Source organism: Mustela lutreola, chromosome 9, assembly GCF_030435805.1.
Source record: "Mustela lutreola isolate mMusLut2 chromosome 9, mMusLut2.pri, whole genome shotgun sequence".
Lineage (NCBI taxonomy): Eukaryota > Metazoa > Chordata > Mammalia > Carnivora > Mustelidae > Mustela > Mustela lutreola.
This window is the reverse complement of record NC_081298.1, coordinates 990686-1009222: the sequence shown is the minus strand read 5'-3', so window position 1 is coordinate 1009222 and position 18537 is coordinate 990686. Positions and strand designations below refer to the sequence as shown.

The following is an 18537-nucleotide window of genomic DNA, read 5'->3' as shown; positions in this document are numbered from 1 at the left end:
CGAGAAGCCTTGGCAAGATTGGCCAGGCTGCTGCGAGGTGGGTGGACTTGGGGGCGGGGGGAGGGAGGCAGCTGCACAGGGCGGCGCTGTGCGCCCAGAGTCCGCTCCTTGCCCTTGGGTCGCGGTGTGCGCGATGCTGGCTGGGTCCTTCCTGTGGACACGTGAAGCCCCCTGTGAGGGAGGTCCAAGGGGCCTGCTTGGGGCCTGGCAGAGCCTGCGTGCTCCACACACCTCTGCGGGGAGCTCCAACCCTTCTGCAGCGCCTGTTGTGTGGGCGCTGGCCCTCGGCCGCCCAGCACAGACTGGCCCAGGGTGACAAGGCTGGAGCCCACCTCCAGAGGTCCACGTCGACAGTTGGCTACTCCTGACTGAACTGTCCTTGCGCTGCATGAAGACGGTCCCGATGCGCACAGCCCTGTGACAGGCAGGGTGAGGGTGGAGGACCACCACCATCCCCCAATTCTCCACAGGCGTCCAAGGTCAAAGTCAAAATGCCCTGTGCCAGGACCACCCGGCCTGGCCCTGCACAGCCCCACTGTAGCCTGATCTGTCCAGCCTGCGGCAGGGAACCCGGCGCCCTCCCCGTCTGCCTGTGCGGGTGCCCCCAGGAGCAGCAGGGAGGTGTGTCCTGACAGCCAACCGCGGAGCGCGGGGCGGGAGGGATCGGGCGGGGACAAGGCGTGTGCTCCGCCCCGCCCGCCGGCCCGCCCTTCGCGGTGGCCGTCGGGGGCGACGCGTCCTAAGAGCGCCAGACGGAAGCGCCGCTGGACTGACACGTGGCCTTGGGCGGTGCTGCCCGTGTGGGTCGGCCGGCGGGAGCCCAACCTGGACGCGCTAAGCCCTGTGCCCGCGGACGGCCGCCCCCGATGCAGCCGCAGCCGCTGCCGCTGGAGGAGGCCCGCGGGGACGGGGCCGAGAACACCCAGTGGTCCAGGTGGGGCCAAGGTGTGGGGTGGGGTGGGGGGGCGTGGGGGGGAGCGTGGTGGCTTGGGGAGGGGCCGAGGCCACCACTCCAAGCCCTGAGGTCGTGCACTACCCAGACCCAATCCAGGGTCCTCCGCCCTTCCATCCAGTCCCAGGGCCAGCGAGTGCCCCTTGAGCCCTCTGCAGGCCTCCAGGCCTGCAGACCCTAGATGGTGGAGAGCCAGCTCACAGGCACAGCTGGGAGTCCTAGGACTGACCCTGCCAGGTAGGACCACACGGATATCCAGGCCTGAGGGCCAGGGGAGTGGTAGAGGGTCACGCGGCAGGGCAGCTGGGGAGCCTGTGGGTGGGGGGTGGGGGAGTCCTGCCTCCACCTGCCAGCTGTGTGCTGTGGTCTCCATGGACGGGGCCCAGGCCGACTGCCCACTCGTTTTCATATTCTGTGTCCACGTCCACTGCCACGTGCAGAAGTCCCCAGGGCAGGAAGACACACAAGGGCCCCTCTGAGGAGACCCCAGACCCCCAGACCACATGCCTCAGCCCTTGCTCTAGTTCTGTGGACCACGGTCCCTCAGGCCAGCCAGCTGGACGCTGGATCCAAAATTGGGCCCTGGGATCCCAAGGCCAGTCCACCTCCAGCTCTGAGTGCCCGGGGAGCCTGCTCCCTGCAGGGCGACGGCTGGTTCCTGCCCCTGCGCCCAGGCACAGGCTTGCAGGAGGCCTCTAAGGGGAAGCCCCCCCCCCCCCAACCCCCCGAGGCTGGGGAAGGATGAGGGCAAAGTTAGTGGGGAAGTTGGAGAGAGGTTAGTGGGGAAGTTGGAGAGAGGCCGACATCGCGAAGTGGCCCACAGAGGCTGGAAGTTTCCTGCAGGACGAGGTGTGGAGAAGGGCTGGGTCTCCGTGCCAAGCACCCCCAGGACAGGGCGCTGCGCTCAGGGGTACGGCCGGGGCCAGGAGTGCCCTGCGGCCTGCCTTGCTCCTGTCTTCCCTCCCCGCTGTCTGGTTATTGAGGGGCTGATCCAGGCTTCACGGCCGTGTGGGCAGAGTGTTGTGGCTGTGGCTACAGCATATCCTGCAAACTTCCCTCTTGGGTTCGGTTTCCGTGGCTCTGCCTGGCCTTCCCTTAACTTCTTCCCTCTGTGGCTCAGGAGGGAGCACCTGCAGCTCCCCCGGCCCTTGGCAGGTGAGGCAGCAGTTCCGGAGGGGTCTGGGGGGTCCTGGATGGACCTGGGCTCTGCTGGGACGAAGTCATCCCCACCCCCACCCCTGAGTGGCCAGTTCTGTCAGTCACAGGAAGTGTGGCAGTTTATTGCAGCCGACGTGGCGTGCTCTCCGCCTTGACAACCGTGCATCTGCTCTTGTGGCCCTGGGAAGCCAGGCTGCCACTCATCAGCCGCGTCGCTGGGGTGGGGGCAGCCAGTGGCCCTGGACCTGTGTGTGCTCTCCAGGCCTGCAGTGCGGGCACAGTTCCCTTTTCTGAATCAAGGAGCCACGTGGCCACGCATTTGCTCAGCCATGGAGCTTCTTATGCATAGGGGCCGTTGGCAGAAAGCACAAGGTTCTAGAAGGTTCATAGGAAGCATTCTGCTGAGTTCGGGGCACGGACCTGAGGCCCAGGACGGGGCAGAGTGAGCAGGATGGAGCTTTCCTGGCTCATCCTGCTGTAGCCTCTGGGTTCCCAGACAGCCCTCCGCAAGATCAAGGAGTCTGGGCCTGGCGTGCTCACCAGCCCTCAGGCAGCTGTCCTTGTCGGGTCGCCGCCTCTAGCCAGACTTGCTCGTTCTGTGTCCCCACCAGCTGTAGAGGAAGTCACTTCACCCGCCTCACTGGCAGTGCCGGGGGGCCTCCAGGGCCCAGGGAGGAACCCGCAGCACCTGGCCCCACGCAGGCTCACAGCAGACTGGTGGTCTGCACGCTGAGGGGCCTTTCTTGGCATGCTGTGGTCAGGAGGAGGCCAGGGGGCTTCATTGTGTTCTAGGTACGCGCCACCCTTCCTGAGCGGGTCAGCCTCAGCTGGCCTTCCGGTGTTTCTTTCTTTCTTTTTTTAAAAGATGTTATTTATTTATTTGACAGAGAGAGATCACAAGTAGGCAGAGAGGCAGGCAGAGAGACAGGGGGAAGCAGGCTCCCCACCGAGCAGAGAGCCTGATGCGGGGCTCATCCCAGGACCCTGGGGTCTTGACCTGAGCTGAAGGTAGCGGCTTTAACCCTCTGAGACCCCAGGCGCCCCCCGTTTTCCAGCCGGGCTTCCCATGCGAGCTCTTGGGCTCACCGGGAAGAGGCTCCCGATGGCCAGGTGGGCAGGTGACCCTCCATGGCTTTGACTACAGAAGGGCCCCTGCGGACGGTGGCTGTCAGGGGATGTTGAAAGCTTTGCTCCCACGTCCGGCAGTCCTAGTGCCCTCGGGCAGGCACATGGATGCTGGCAGCGAGCCCGAGCGCAGAGGCACAGGGATACTGTGGGCCCACGTGGGTCACCCGGGATGAGGCATCTGGAGGCCACAGCAATGCCGCGGGGCAGGCACACCCCCAGGGGCTCCCCGGGCGGCAGCCGGCTAGGCGCAGGCCAGCAGCTGGCCCGGCTCGAATGGGCCATTTGGACTGTGTTCCTCTGGGCCTCCCTAGTAGGCCAGCAGGGCTGTTTGCTCAGAAGTCCCCGACAGGCCTGCTGCCCTCAGGAGGGGCACATGGGGACGGACACCGGGATGAGTGTTCACAGGGCGGGTTTGGTCTTAAGAATCAGGAAGTGGGGGGGGGCATGGTGTTGAGGGGTCACTGGCCCATTTCTCCTGTGGTCAGCCTGGAGAAGGAGCGCCCTCCCCCAGCCTAGCCAAAGCAGGGTCTGGTGTCTGGCTTCCGGATCGACAGAACTGGGTGTATTTTTAGCACAGGATCCTATTTCCCACTGGACTCCTATGTGAGTGCAGAGGGCAGCAGAGGGGTGCCCCAGAGTCCCACCCGTAGCACCCCTTGGACGCTGAGACCGAGCTTGAAATCTGTGGTCGCACCTCTTCCCCGTGTACGTGGAGGGGTGGCAGTCCAACGGTGGGCTCAGGCGGCACCCCAGCCGCTCTGCCTACAGAGTTCTCTACTGCGCTGCACGCCCCTTGGAGATTCCCAAACCAGCCCCAGACGGGGCCTGGCCTACAGATACGGGGCTGCTGGGGGACGGAAGGCCGGGTTGTTGGAACCGGACTCATTCACCCCAAACCCCCTCGTGGTCCTGGCGAACCTCTCATCAGCTGTGTCTGCTGGTGGGACTGTGGCCTCTTCTAGGGCAGCGGCCGTGAAGGGATGGTCCCGCCGCAGGCCTGGCCAGGTGGATGCCTCCTCCTCCTGACTGTGGAAAAGTGCATGGTGGTTTGCAAGGGGGTTGCTCGCCCACGGACTGTGCCGGCCGGAGGACGTGGACATGGTGGCTTTACCTCCCTCCCAGGCAGTTGCAGGGGCTCCTTATTGGGACATCGGGAATGTGCTGGTCACTCTGCTGTTTACTGACCTGTCAAGGGGCAGAAGTCACGGGCATGAGCCCTTCTTCTTTGAGGACACAGGCTCCAAGAGGCCTGTCCACTACCCCAACCAGTGGTGCCCACGGGCTAGCTGTGCGTTCCACGGATGGCAGGCGCAGATTCGCACTCCCTGTTGAGTCCCCAGAATGACTCCCACGGTCAGCCGTCCACCCTGCTGGGCGGGGCAACCTTGACGTGCCCCTGGCCAGCTCTTCCCCCGGAGAGGTGGGCCCTGTGCCAGGTTGGGGCCTGCCTGTGGGGTGACAGACACATCTCATTAGGCGCATCGATCTGGTTCCTGGCTTGGGCACCACCTGCCGGCAAGAAGGTGCCCTCAGACGTAGGAGGTCGTTCTTCCTGGGGGAGAGGCCGGCCGCCTGCCCCCGTGCCCTACTGGGGACGTCGGGTGCGGGTGGGACCCCTAAGCTCCCCGCCAGTCTGTTGCCCTCACTGCCTGCCCCCTGGCGCCACGCCCACTGCCTGAGGCATTGCCAGCCACACCCCAGGACCCCCTGCCGCCGCAGCACCCCTGCCCGTCTCCCACCCATGTGAACGGCACCCCCCTCTCTCACCGTAGGAAAGTCAGCTTTGTCTCTGAGAACGGTTCTTGATTTCCAGAGTCTCTCTGAAGGGTCCAGGGTCCCCTATGCCCAGGGCACCTCCTGCCACATCTGTCCATGTCCTGCCTTTGTCCCATCAGCAAATGTCAACACGGCACTAGGAGCCAAAGCCCATCGTTTGTGGAGATCCTGCTGTTTGTTTTGACGCCCTGGGACCCCATTTGGGGTCTTACCGCCTCCCGGCTGGGACAGTTTCTAACTTGCCTGGCGTCAGGGCCAGTCACGGAGCGTGGGCCAGGAGTCTGAAGGATGATCGCTGTGTGGACACCTTCCCTGGCTGGCAGGGCTGCTTCAGCCCTGCCCAGGTTCTCCAAGAGCCGACTGTCCTGAAGGCACCGTGTCCCCTGCCCGAGGTCCTCTGCCGGGCAGACACTGCTTTCCTGGGCACCCTCCGGGGACCCACTATCCTGCTCCCACCCTGTGGCACCCCCCGGGCGGCTTACTGAGCTGCCGCCCGTCTGACCTGCGTTTCTGCCGGCCGGCTGGTCGTTCCCGGCCCTGCGGCTGTGAGAGGCTCATCGCAGGCTCAGCCACAGACCTGGGGGCGGGGGTGTTTGGAGGAGGCCGTGCTGCTCCTCCAGGCCTGACGCAGCCCCTTCTATCCCGCAGGCCCGAGTGCCAGACGTGGACGGCAACGCTGCTGCTGGGCACATGCCTGCTGTACTGCGCCCGCGTCAGCGTGCCCGTGTGCACCGTGTCCATGAGCCAAGACTTCGGCTGGAACAAGAAGGAGGCCGGCCTTGTGCTCAGCAGCTTCTTTTGGGGCTACTGCCTGACGCAGGTGGTGGGCGGCCACCTTGGAGACCGGTGAGCAGCGCTGCTCCCCACGCGGGCTTGGGGCTGCCCTGGGGCCGGGGCTCCTGCAGAAAGAATGTGCACCTGCCCGCCCTCCCCACCAAGCAACACACGAGCTGGGAGAGCCGGGCTCCACGGGGGAGGCCGGGAGGGTGGTGCGGGCAGGTGCACAGCACCCTGAGGAGCCCCCGGCAGCCCAGTGCGGTGCTTGTCGGGACAGATGGACAGGCTGGACCTGCGCTCCTACCGTCGGCCTCTCCTGCAGAGGAGGAGGCTCTGGCCGTGCTTTCTGCGAGTGGGATCTTCTCAGCCTGCCCGGCCGTCTGGCCGCCACACTCCCGTCACTGTCCCCCTGTCCTTCCTCAGGATCGGCGGGGAGAAGGTCATCCTGCTGTCCGCCTGCGCCTGGGGCTTCCTCACCGCCGCCACCCCGCTGCTCGCCCACCTCAGTGGCGCGCACCTGGTCTTCATGACCTTCTCACGCATCCTCACGGGCTTGCTCCAAGGTAGGGCTGCCCCGTAGCGTCCCTCCTGGTCTCAGCCGTGGGAGAGCAAAGCGGGTACACGTGTTGTCCACACGCGTGTGTGAGTGCACATGCGTGCACATGCCTGTCCTCACGAGTGCTCCCACGTGGGATGGGCCCTAGATCAGAGGAGGCATGTCCACGGCCCTGTGTGGCCGCTGATAGGGTGGCCGGAGCTTCGGGCCTGGCTGCGGGGCCCTGGACAGGGCAGCGGGAGTGCAGACCATGCTGGCCGACGCCTGCTCTCAGCGACTCTCACCGGCTGGTTTGCCTGCCCTGGAGACACTTCCCAGCCTGGCACATTCTAACGTCAGACGCCCTCCTCTGCTCCAGAGACATGGCGGCAGCCAGCCTGGTGTGCGGTATCTGTTGCCACCATGGCCCGTGGCGCAGTGGGGATTTGCTGAGTGTACAGGCTGCCCCCGGGGCCAACCCCCCCAGGACCGACGCCTCTCCCAGTGTGCTAACCAGCACCAGCAGTCTGGCTTACTGGCCATTGGCCCCTGCGGGAGCTGGCTCTCGGGGTGCCCAGCCAGGTGGCCCTCAGCTCAGGCCATGTCCCCATCTTCCCCAGAGGCCAGTCTGTGGCCCAGTACAGGGGGCTTGAGGGGCAGCCGTCGCTCTGGGCGACTGGCACTTGGCGGGGGCTGGGGGGAGGGGCCCTGATGGGAAGGCGAATCCTGTCTCACCCACTGGCCTCTTAGCTCTTCCTGGTACTTTTAGAGAAAAGCGTGGAAAAGGGAACCACAAAATCAGATTTTGAAAATCAAAATAAAAATCAGATTGAAATCATTGTAGACTCACAGGAAGTTGTAAGGAAACTTCAGCTGCTCCCTTCCTAACCCCCCGACGGCGATGGCCCTGGGGTGTGCAGGCAGGGTCACACGGGGTGCTGCGGCTGCACAGGGCTGGGCGTGCACCTTGGACGGGAGTGGGCACGAGTATGCACGTGAGTGTGGACGCCAGTGTGGGCGTGCGTGGGCATGAGTGGGTGTCCATGCCAGGACACAGGCTGGTGCGGCCTGGGGTCAGCGTCAGGGTGATGGCAACAGGAGCCCCAGCTGGGACCCAACATCGCTTCCACGGCCCACGCTGCGAGTGTGCGGCTGGCCCGACTGTGGGTGCGGCTGTTTCCCATGCGGGATGCGGGGAGGCTCGCTGAGTCCTGCTGGTCCTTGGGGGTGAGGTCAGCAAGAAGGACACCCCAAACTCGACTCGTCCCGGCCTGGCTCCCACCCTGGCTGGCTTCGCTCGCAGGACCCGGGTGACTCTTGGGCTCACAGCTCTCCGCTCGTTTCAGGCGTGTACTTTCCGGCGCTGACCAGCCTGCTGTCCCAGAAGGTGCGAGAGAGCGAGCGAGCGTTCACCTACAGCACCGTGGGGGCCGGCTCCCAGTTTGGGTGAGTCCTGACCCAGGGAGCCCGGGCGACCCAGGGTGTGCCTGTGGGGTCCGGGCAGGGACAGGCCACGTGGGCACATATGCAGCTCAGGGTGACGTGGGAAGCTGGTTCTGGGCTGCAGGAGACCGGCCGTCCTTGTGCTTCTCGGTGCCAGGCACCTGGTCCCTGACGCCTGGGCCAGTGGCGCGGCTTTGAGGCCCGTGGGCCGGGGCAGTGGCCAGTCCACTGAGGCTCCTTCCATCTGTGCTGGGGGGGTGGCGAGAGAGGGTGCAGTCCGCTGGGGGCACAGGGCGTGGTCCTGACGTCATGCCTGTGCTCCCGCATGTAGGCCTCACTCAGGGAGAAGGGCCACATCATGGTGCTGACAGGGCCTCGCTGCCCCAGGGCTCAGGCCCCCGGTGCCGTTGCCCCCAGGATGGAGACAGGAAATCAGAGGGCCAGGGGATGCTGCGGGTGGGCCAGGAGCCACCCAAATAAAACCCAGGGCACCCGGGCCGTGGGAATTCTGGATAAGCTGCCTGGGGCAAACGTACCACGCAGGATGTGCCGTTTTCCTGAAACCCCGCCTCAGCGGGGGCCTGGGCCTGTGTCCCGGGCTGGGAGGCACCCGGAGAGACTCTGCCCACGGTGGGGCTGAGGGGAAGGCACCCCCGTGCCTGCCGGCCCCGCTCGCCCTCCTCTGTCCCTCGTTAGCTGTCCTGGCTGCGGCTCTGCGGACGCCTGGCATGCGGGAGGGCTCGCCCCACGGGGGTGCCTGGAACCCCGGAGCCGCCAGGCGTCCGGCTGTTGTGCTCGGCTGTGCTGCTTCTGGGTTTAGAAATTGCAGGATGTCCGCCTGTGTGCCTGTGAGATGGACAACGGGGGGTTTCCTGTGAGTTCCCGAACCCGTCCCTTCTTCTCTGCCGCCTTTTTAGTTTAGAAGTCACACCTCCATAGGGGACCGGCTTGAAGGGCGGGAAGCAAGGAATTAAAGCAGTGCCGGGACTCCGGGTCCAAGGCATCCAGAAGTCTCCCCAAATTCTCCAAACCCCTCACAAAACATGATCAGATGGGACCTCCTGAGCCTGCTTCCCTGGTGGCAAGGTCCACAGGGTGGGGGCGGGGGTTTCTCAGAGGCATCACCTGGCCTGAGGGAAGCCTGGGGTCACAGCCACACCACTGTCTGTCCTCCAGGATGCTGGTGACAGGGGCCGTGGGCTCCCTCCTCCTGGACCGGTACGGCTGGCCAAGTGTCTTCTACTTCTCGGGTGGCCTCACGCTGCTGTGGGTGTGTTACGTGTACAGGTGCCTACTGAATGGAAAAGGTACCGTGGCCAGGTGGGCGAGCGCCAGCAAACACAGCTGCCCAGGGAGGGGCGAGGGCCCGGTGCCCATCCCCTCCCGGAGCCGCTCACCGTCCGCTGACGCAGGACCCTGAGCTGTGGCTTTGCCCCACCTGGAGCTTGAGGAAAGTGCCCACTCTCAGGCCCATGCAGGCGCGCAGGGACAGCTGGGGGGCAGCTGGGCTGAGGGTGGCAGGAAGCAGGGCTTGGGAGATCGGCGGGCAGGGGAAGGACTGAGGGTCCACACAAGTGTGGGGACAACCCAGGATGCGTGCAGGGAAGACAGTGTGGTGGGGTCACACACAGGCCGGGCCCGCGGGAGCTGCCCCCTCCAGCAGGAGCCGGTCGGCAGCAAGCGGTGCTGTGCCCTGACGGTGAGGATCTTTCATGTGCAAATGCCCTGCTCCCCTCAGACCTCATCCTGGCCTTGGGCATCTTGGCGCAAGGCCTGCCGATGTCCAGGCACACCAAAGTTCCCTGGAGACAGCTTTTCCGGAAGCCTTCAGTCTGGTGAGCCTCGGGACCACAGTGCATGCGGGGGTGTGGCAGGATAGGGTCGAGCATGGTGGGTCTTGGGTGTTCCCTGGTGTGGGTCCAGCCCTGGCTCCTGACCTCCACGCCCGGGCCCTGTGTGGCGCGTGGGGGGCCATGCTCACAAGAGCCCCCGTTGGGCAGGGCTGGGGTCCAGACAGACGCTGAGCCCGGCGCCTGTCCACAGGGCAGCCATCTCCTCCCAGCTGTCGTCGGCCGGCTCCTTCTTCATCCTCCTGTCCTGGCTTCCCTCCTTCTTTCAGGAGACGTTCCCCAGCTCCAAGGTGGGCGAGCCGCGGCGGCGTTCTCAGGGACAGGGAGCGCCGCAGACCGGTGCCGGGACTCGGTGTCGGCTCCGGCATGCGGGCTCATGGCCCTGGGATGTCCACCCCCAGGCTTATGGTCAGCACCTGGGCCTGGCGGGGTGGCTTCCTGCCGCCACAGCCCTCGCTCCCGGGATGGACCCCGAACGCTGCCCCTACAGCTTGGCAGCCATTCTGTGGATGGTCGTTTCTGAGGGTGGGCCAGCGGGGGTCGGGACGTGGGCAGGGCTGTCCCCTGCCGGGCAGCCTGGTACACACCAGCCCAGCTGTCCGGCCACCCTCCTCATCTGGTGACCAGGACCCCCCAAGGTGGGCCCGCACCTGCAGCTCAGCCGGCTCACGGTGTGGGGAGCCATAGGGGAGGCTTGACCTGCAGGGAGACAGCGCTGGCGGGCCTAGAGCTTGGCCAGTGCGGGGACCATCAGGGCCAAAGAGGCCCCCACACCCGGGAGCCCAGTCTCTGTGGGGGAGAGACTTCCTGGGCATCCGTGGCCTTGGGCAGCCGCCCAGCCCGTGCGACTCTCCCCTCTGAGGCTTCCTCCTTCCCGCAGGGCTGGGTCTTCAACGTGGTGCCTTGGCTGGTGGCGATTCCCGCCAGTCTGTTCAGCGGGTTTCTGTCTGATCATCTTATCAATCAGGGTGAGCCATGGGGGAGGGGCCCCTGGGAACCAGCCTGGGCTTTGCCACACTTGGGGGGCGGGAGGCACCCCTCCTGGGGAGTTCTAGAGGGAAGGGAAGGGGCCTTGCCCCTGAGGACTTCCTGTCAGCATGAGACCCCAGCCTCAGTTTCCCTGGGGGAGTGGGGCGCCATGCGAGGACCTGAGTCCTGTGGCCGTGGCGTTTCTCCCCAGGGGCTGGGTGTGGCCCCGAGCTTCTTCAGAGGAGGAGAGGTCATCTGATGGGGTCAGAGGTCATCGGTCGGGTGGGCCGTGTGTGTGTGAGAGCCCGGAGCCCCAGTGAGCACCCCCTGAGGGTGAAGAGCTCAGCCGCGCTTGGACGTCAGTCCTCCCTGGTCGCTGAAGTGCGGTCGGCGCACGGTAGGAGGAGGCGCTGCGCAGACCCGTGCAGAAAGCGCGCCTTCCCTCCGTGCGTCTGCTGCACCGCGACCTGGAGGGTCCTCGGGGGCACGCCCAGTGCAGGGCTCGCACACGGACACACATACGCGGACGCACTGACACGCGGGCTCACGCACTCCCACCGCACCTGTGGTCACACACGGCCAACACACGCGCTCACACACGGCACCCGCACGTGCAGACACACACTCACGCACACGTGCACGCACGGTGCACACGGGACACCGGGAGCAGGTACGTGCTCACGTGTGTACGCACGCCTCCTGCACAACAAGGGACACCCTACCTCGGGCCCAGGGCCTGTCCCTCCCCGCCCTGCCCCTTCTCTGCAGCCGCGCCGGCTGGGACCCAGCAGGGGCCGTCAGGGGCTCAGCACAAATGGGCCGACGGGACCGTCTCCCCGTCTCCCCCGCTCAGGTTACAGGACCATCACCGTGCGGAAGTTCATGCAGGTAGAGAGGGGCGGGATGAGCCTCTTTGGACACCCGTTTGTTCCTGGGACCCGAGGGGTTTGACCTCCAGTGGCCCGACCCAGAAGGCATTTGGAGGGTGCCCTCGGTCAGTGCTGGGGGCTGGCTTGGCTGCCTTGAGCGCTTCTCCCAGCTGCGTTGGTGGGTTCTCTGTGCCGCCGAGCCTGGCACGCGGGCCGGGCTGCTTCCCTCTCAGTCTGACCAGCGGGACTGGCTTATCACGGAGCCTCGCGTCACACATCCCCAGGAGCGGGGGGCTTTCCAGTGTCCGCCACGGCCTGTGCCCTGCCACCCCCCTTCTCCCGCAGGTGATGGGCCTCGGGCTGTCCAGCGTGTTTGCCCTGTGTTTGGGTCACACCTCCAGCTTCTGTACGTCTGTGGTCTTTGCATCTGCTTCCATTGGCCTGCAGACCTTTAACCACAGGTAAGTGCCGGGCACCCCCCACCAGAGCTGTCCCAGGCTGACCACGGGCACCTGGCAGCATCCCGGGCCACCGGCATCCGGGTGTGTGGGAGAAGACACGTGGCTCAGGCTCACCCGAGAGCGAACCACGGGGCCACGTTTCTCCCGTATCACACTTGCGCGGACCCGGGATATTGGGAAAAACTAGATTTGCAGATGGGGAGGGGCTGGGGAGGAGCGCCCTCTGGCCCCTTTCCTCTGGTTCAGCGGCCCTCCTGAGGTGCTCAGCAGGCCCAGCATTTGACAAGGAAGATGTCACTGGAAATTGTTTCAGCAATCAGCCGCTTAATGGTTTTCAAATTAGTAGATAGCAAGTGACTGTGCATTCGAACAAGCTTGTCTTCCCATTGTTCGTTTCACCCTGGGAATGGACTCCTGCACTGTGGCGCGGTGGGAATGGGACAGCAGGGTGGGCAGGATGGCCTGCGTGGGGCTGTGGCCCTGGGGTGGTCTCGAATCCCGGTGCCCCAGCGTGGCAGGCCGCCCCTGGCTGGGCTCAGGTCTGAAGACCCACTTGGCAGTTTCTAGGCTCCAGGCGCTCAGAGGACAGCCCTGGGCGTAGGGGAGTGGTGGCCATCCCGTGGTCACTGCTTTCCTCTCTCCCGTAGTGGCATTTCAGTCAACATCCAGGACCTGGCTCCGTCCTGTGCCGGCTTTCTGTTTGGTGAGAACCCCTGGCCCATGTTTGAATAGGAAGTGACTGTTCCCCCACAGGCATCCCTCACCCAACCTCACCCCTCCCTGGGCCCCTAGGGACCGTTCCAGGGTAGGGGGGCTTCCTGAGACCTCCTCTGTCCTGTTCACAGGTGTGGCCAACACAGCTGGAGCCTTGGCAGGTGAGAGGCAGGTGTGGTGCCTCCTGGTGGCCCCACCCCCGTGTCTCCCCACCCCTCGGGTGCCCAGCCCTACAGGGTGGCCACGGTGCCCTTGAGGGTCCCACAGTGCCACACCAGTGGAGAGGGGAGGGCGCAGCCCCCGGAGCCGGCAGGGCGAGAACTCAGCCACTTTCCACGGTGTTCGCTTTTCTGATGGCGTACCCCAGCCCCCACGAGACCCCCAGATGGGAGTCAAATCCTTGAGGCCCAGGGTTCGCGGGGTTGAGTGTCTGGATGACAATGTCGGGGCTCATTCTCCATGGGGGCTGGAGAGGGACCTGTTGAGGTAGGCAGTACCCTGGGCAGCCCATGAGGTCTCTGGCCCTCTGAGACCCTCAGAGGCCGGCCTTCCCTCGGCCTGGTGGTGTGGACCCCTGAGTCCAGGTTCTGTCCCACAGGCCGCCCCTGGCCTCTCCTCCTGGAGCCCCGGCACCAGATGTGCTCCTTGGCCCTGCCCTCGGGACCGCCTTGGAGCGCTCAGCCTTTCTGCCCCCATCTGCTGCAGGTGTCGTGGGCGTGTGCCTGGGGGGCTATCTCCTCGAGACCACAGGCTCCTGGGCGTCCATGTTCAACCTGGTGGCCGCCGTCGGCAGCCTGGGGCTGTGCACGTTCCTGCTGTTTGGAGAAGCCCAGCGAGTGGACCTGAGTCCTGCCCACGAGGACCTCTAGCTGCCCCTGCCCTACGGTTCCTTCAGTGCCATCTCCCTTGGGTGACAGGCTCTGTTTGCTAGCCTCCCGCTCCGGACGGAGCAAGCAGAGGGAGGGTGAGCCGGAGCCAAGCTGGGCAGCCCTGGGGGGAACGTCGGTTTCTCCAGCGAGGTGATCGCACCCTCCCCCAGGGCTCGTGGACTGTCAGCTGGGAGAGGAATTAGTATTTTTAGTAGTGGCTATGTCGTCACACACGCGGTCTGTTCCATGTAGATCCACGTGCCCCCGAGGTCATGACGGTGGGAGGGTTGCCTATCACTGCAGGGGCTGGGGCACCGCTGGCCTAGACACCCCCCCACCCCCGGCATGTGAGGCCAGATCATTCTTCGTGGGGGGAGGGGGACTGTCCTGTGCATTGCGATTGCATACCTGGACCCACTACAAGGGGACCCCACCCCCACTCACGACAACCAGCATTGGCTCCTGGCATCACCACGTGTCCCCAGGGGAACCAGCCATGGGTGGGAACCACAGTTCTCATGAAGGCCATTAGTGGCTGTGACATCAGTGCTTCTCTAGGAAGCCAGACTGAGACCCCGATTCAGGGGGCGGGCCGTGGACTAGATGCCCATCTTTGGGGACCCGCCCCGCCTCCCCTGTGGGTCCTTGGCGCTGGCGAAGTGCTCTGCCTCCCTGGCAGCCCCTGACGCCAGCCTAAGGGGACTGTGGGTCCCTCTCCCGCCCAGGGCGCTCCCTGAGACCAGGGAGCTTCCCGCATGGTCCTTCTCTCCTAACAGAGGAACTGGTCGCCTGGGGGATTAGTAACAGGTCCTGCAAGATGTATACGTAGAAATCAGAAACTGAGAACGTGGAAGAATCACCCCAGATTTATTTAAATGATGGCTATTAAACTGGAAGAGGAAGACTGTTACTTTATTACTCTTACTTATTTATTTTTTTAAAAGAATAACCACTAGGAGGAGAGCTTTGTTGGGCTCGCAGCCCAGGAAGCCTGCAGAGGTTGCAGGCAGGTGCAGGAGAATGAGCAGGGAGAGGGGAGGGGCGGCTAGTGTCCTGCTGCCTGCCGCAGGCGCCCCCAGAACCCGACCGCAGGGCCGGGGAGCACTCCACAGGATGGCAGGCATCTTTCCCTGTTTTTCCCTCTGCTGGATCAGAAAGAAAGATTCTTGGTTCCCAGACTGTACTCTGGCCTCCGTGGCTTTGACCACGGCTGCACTAGGAATATTACTTTTCCACAAAAGCCTTCGTGGTCCTTGGTTGGAGGTTTTACTGAGCCACCCTGGCGGGCGATGGCAGAGCCCAGCCTCAGAGACTCCCCGTGGCCAGAGTCCCGCACCCGGCCTGGTCGGGTCCTCGGATGCTGTAGCTAGGCTCTCCTTGTTCCCGGGTGCGTAATGAGTAGGGTCCTAGCACAGCCGTCCCCACCAGCGGTTTCCGGAATCTTCCACCTTCCCCACCTGAAACTCTGTCCCCGTTAAACAACATGCCCTTGCCCTGCTCACAGCCACTTGTGCCTACTGTCTACGTTCTGTCCTGGTGGATGTGGAGGCTCTGGGTCCCTCACAGCATGGAACTTGAGCAGTAAGTGTCCTTCAGTGACTGGCCTGTTCCACGGAGCGTGATGGCCTCCAGGTGTGTCCACCCGGAAGCGGGCGCCAGAGTTCCCCTCCCTTTTCAGGCTGAGCCATACTCCACTGGGTGGACAGGCCACATTTTGTGCCTCCGTGGACGGACACGGGTTGTTTCCACCTCTTGGCTGCTGCGAACATGGGCGTCTCTAACCTGTAGCGAGCCGTAAGCTCTGTGAGGGCACAAGCGAGGCGGTGGTCCTTCCCGCCCTTCCTCCGTCTTGCAGGGTCTAGGACTTTGAGCAAATGTGGGACTCAGGAGGCGAAGGTGGGTCTTATCAGAAGGGGAGCCGGAGACTCACGGTGTCAGCCAAGGCCCCGGCCTCTGGAATGCCACAGGGGTCCCCTCGGGTCACTTCCTCAACATCAGAGGAGGGGGGTTGGTATGTGGGGTTTGGGGGACACAGGCCTGGTGCCTGGCAGAGGGGCCCAGCTCCTCCCAGCACTGCCGTCCGTGGTCTGGAGCATCCTGGAGCCGGGTGCGCTCTCCATACCCCGCCCAAGGTCAGTGGTGGACCTCGGTCAGGCCTCCCCAGAGTCTGGGGGACATGGCTGCCGGCGGAGAGGGTGCTGGTGGCAAAGGGATGTTGGAGGGTGGTGGGCAGCAGCCCTGGGCGGAGTGCTAGATGCCACACGCAGGTTGGGACACATTCCTGCCCTGGTCACTGCTCCGGCAGGTCCCACCGGCTGATGGGGACGGATCCGGTGGTGACATGGGCGAGGGGCCAAGAGCACAGAGCTTTGGCCACCTCCTTCAGCACACACTGAACCGAGCCTCCCAAACACTGCTGAGCCCAGAGGAGGGGCTCCAACCCCCTGGGTTCTGGAACGGGGCGTGCACCTGCGCTTGGGGCACCTGGGTTCGCCTTGGGAGGCCCAGGCTGCTGCCGCCCACAGCTGGGCAACAGAGGGCGCCGTCGGACAGGGCTGTGTCCCGCGGCTGGTCCAGAGCCAGACCCTGGTCTGTCGTCCTTTTGGGGCCACGTGAGGACCACCTCCCCATATCCACCCCCGTCCACCCCCGGCTCTGGGTCCGGCTGCTCAGCGCCCACGACAGGCGGAGTTCCCAGCGCTGGGCTGCACTGCGGGGACTGTTGAGAGGACGACGCGGTGCAGGGGTCGTGTGGCCACCGCAGCAGGGGCGGGGGGGGGGGGGTGGCGGCTGGGAAGGCTCTGGAACAGGGCATTTAACTGGCCAGGGAGTGGAGCTCCAGGGCTCGTCCCCCTCCCCCTCCCCCTTCCCCAGGGCTGGGGACCCTGCGTCCTCAGGGGCGGGGCACAGGCCTCCTCGAATGGGGCTGTCTTCCCACCTGAGCAAGCAGGCAGTGGGACTGTGGGAGTTCAGGCTCGGGGAACAGTGGCCTCCACGGGAGATCCCTCCAGTGCTGGTCCCGGCTGCAGGACCGTCCTCTCCTGGTCACCACAAAGGACACTTTTCCCTCATTTCTCACTTTCTTCTTTCTTTTTTATGGAGAGAGAGTGCGAGCTGTTGGGGGGGGGCAGAGGGAGAGGGAGAACCCCAAGCAGGGTTCTGCTCAGAGCAGAGCCGGGAGGACGATTGGATCTCTGGACCCTGAGGCCACCCGCTGAGCCACAATCCGGAGTTCGGAGTTCGATGCTCAAAGGACAGCCCGGCGCCCCTCCCTCGTGTCTTTAATGGGCACTTAAGCTCGTCAGTAACATGCGACCGTCCCCACCGCTCTCGTGGCCCTCCCTGGCCCTGTTTCTGGCTTGTCCTTCCTCAGTAGGACTACAGTGCCCTGGGGGTCCCCACTTGCCCCCTCGGGAGTTTCTGGACCTGCTCCCTCCCGGGGGGTCCTCCCTCAGAACCAGGGAGACTTGCGGAGGCCTCCCTACGCTGTGCTCTGTCCCGACCATCTGCAGTGGGTCATTCCATCACCCTCTTCCGGTGTCCGAGGAAGGAGAGAGATGAGCGACATGTTGGGCGGCACTTTCACGGGGATTTATTTTATTATGTTTAATTGAAAAGCATTGAGGTGGCGGCATGAATATTCAGCAGGGCGGCTGCGGGCGCGGGGGCTGATCCTGGGACGTGCCCCAGCACGGGACCTGTCACAGAGGGAGTGAGGTGGGGAAGCTATTAATTGAAATAGCTTCATTAATTAGTAATTAACAGCAGGGAGATGACTGTGTCACACGTCCTATTTCAGTGGATGCCCTTCATGTGTTATGGGGCCTTTAATTAAAGGACGTGCATTTTAATTAAAGGCAAGCATGGCCCTTTGGCCTCTGGAATACAAAAGACACTCCCAAGTTTCAAAGAAGCCATCGGGGAGGCTGGTCCAGGTGGCGGGGAGTTGTGTCCTCCGTGTTGGACCCTCCCTGGGCAGTGGCCCCAGGCCGATCCCCCTTCGAATCTGCTTAGCGCCCTTCCTGAGCCCACGGGGGTGGCCTTTGGGGCTGTGAGTAGGGACTGGGTGGTGGCCGGAGACGCCCTGGGCCAGTGCTGAGCCTGCACGGTGCACTTGCCCCCGGCTCCACATCTCTGCCTGTTCTGAGTGACCAGAACTTACCCACAGCTGTGCCTAGAACCGGTGGGGGTGGGCCAGGGTGGGGGACGCTCAGCCTGCCCCTAACATCCTGGATCCAGGTGGGGTGTTTCCTCACACTGGCCGGGGCCCAGCAGGCAGATCGTGAGCTGCCAGCAAGCAGTCGCCTGCAGAGACCTCGGGTCCCCTCCTGACAACAAAGATGTAACTGGGCAGCTTGGGACCCACACCCCTGTCCTGCTCTCTCTGTCTCTGCCTCTGTCCCCCAGAGTGTCCTGTCCCCTGACCACCTCCTGAGTGACATTTGCCGAGGTGACAGACACAGCTGGGTCTGAGCCTGGGGGGTGGGGCAGAGGGTAGACTGCAGGCCCTGCACGCCCTCCCAGCCTTCAGACCGGGCGCCTGGGGTTGCTCGGATGTACCTGCCCTTTGCCCTGCCTATGTTGTTCACCTTGAGATCTTGGCCCGGCCTCTGTCTCTGCCTAGATCACCCCCACCCCCCCATCCAGCGGACAGGGGCTCGCACACACACACGTACACGTGCACACCTGTACACGCAGACACACACACCCAGCACTGGTGGAGGTTCCCACTGGACAAGGGCTCGGAGGGCAGAACCCATGAACGATGCTTCTTCGTTTCCCTGCCTGGGGTCTGTCCCGGGGGTTCCTTGGTGGAGGGCTCCATGGAAGCGGGACACGGGCCTGGCCCAGGAGCAGAGCGCTCTGCCCTCCCATCTCTCTGGCCAGGCGGAAATACTCAGCATCAAGAGGAACTGAGTCACCTGGGGCGGAAATCCTGGGGCTGCCCGCCTTCCCACCATCAGCAGCTTTGCGCCCACCTCAGGGGGAAGTGGGCACAGGGCAGGGACACCCATCTGCCCCGAGAAGCCCGTCTG

At 64.4% G+C, this 18537-nt stretch overlaps 1 protein-coding gene across 9 annotated transcripts; it reads left to right on the top strand.

Moving 5' to 3' along the window:
• Positions 1–725: 725 nt before the first annotated feature.
• SLC17A9 (solute carrier family 17 member 9) lies at positions 726–14411 on the top strand. 9 transcript variants are annotated; one of them, XM_059133235.1, is made up of 14 exons: positions 786–934; positions 1041–1189; positions 5663–5860; positions 6215–6354; positions 7673–7772; positions 8946–9089; positions 9508–9604; positions 9813–9909; positions 10500–10587; positions 11357–11476; positions 11803–11918; positions 12566–12621; positions 12764–12793; positions 13338–14411. In XM_059133235.1, exons 3-14 carry the CDS (start codon positions 5705–5707, stop codon positions 13499–13501), a joined length of 1308 nt encoding a protein of 435 aa, XP_058989218.1. In that variant the 5' UTR covers positions 786–934; positions 1041–1189; positions 5663–5704; the 3' UTR covers positions 13502–14411. The 9 variants fall into 9 exon arrangements, 8 of the variants coding, with proteins under 8 accessions (XP_058989221.1, XP_058989219.1, XP_058989213.1 ...); XR_009344573.1 differs by lacking the exon at positions 1041–1189 and having other exon boundaries at positions 734–934; positions 8946–9076; positions 13338–13390; XM_059133232.1 differs by lacking the exon at positions 1041–1189 and having other exon boundaries at positions 736–934; positions 8946–9076; positions 11442–11476.
• The last annotated feature ends 4126 nt before the right edge of the window (positions 14412–18537 follow it).

What these genes read in the sequence shown, in the direction of transcription:
- SLC17A9 (XM_059133230.1), top strand. Translation starts at nt 867, where the DNA reads ATGCAGCCGCAGCCGCTGCCGCTGGAGGAGGCCCGCGGGGACGGGGCC. An exon ending in AGACGTTCCCCAGCTCCAAG is followed by an intron (nt 9,910 to 10,499) that starts GTGGGCGAGCCG and finishes TCCTTCCCGCAG; the next exon opens with GGCTGGGTCTTCAACGTGGT. An exon ending in CACAGCTGGAGCCTTGGCAG is followed by an intron (nt 12,794 to 13,337) that starts GTGAGAGGCAGG and finishes CATCTGCTGCAG; the next exon opens with GTGTCGTGGGCGTGTGCCTG.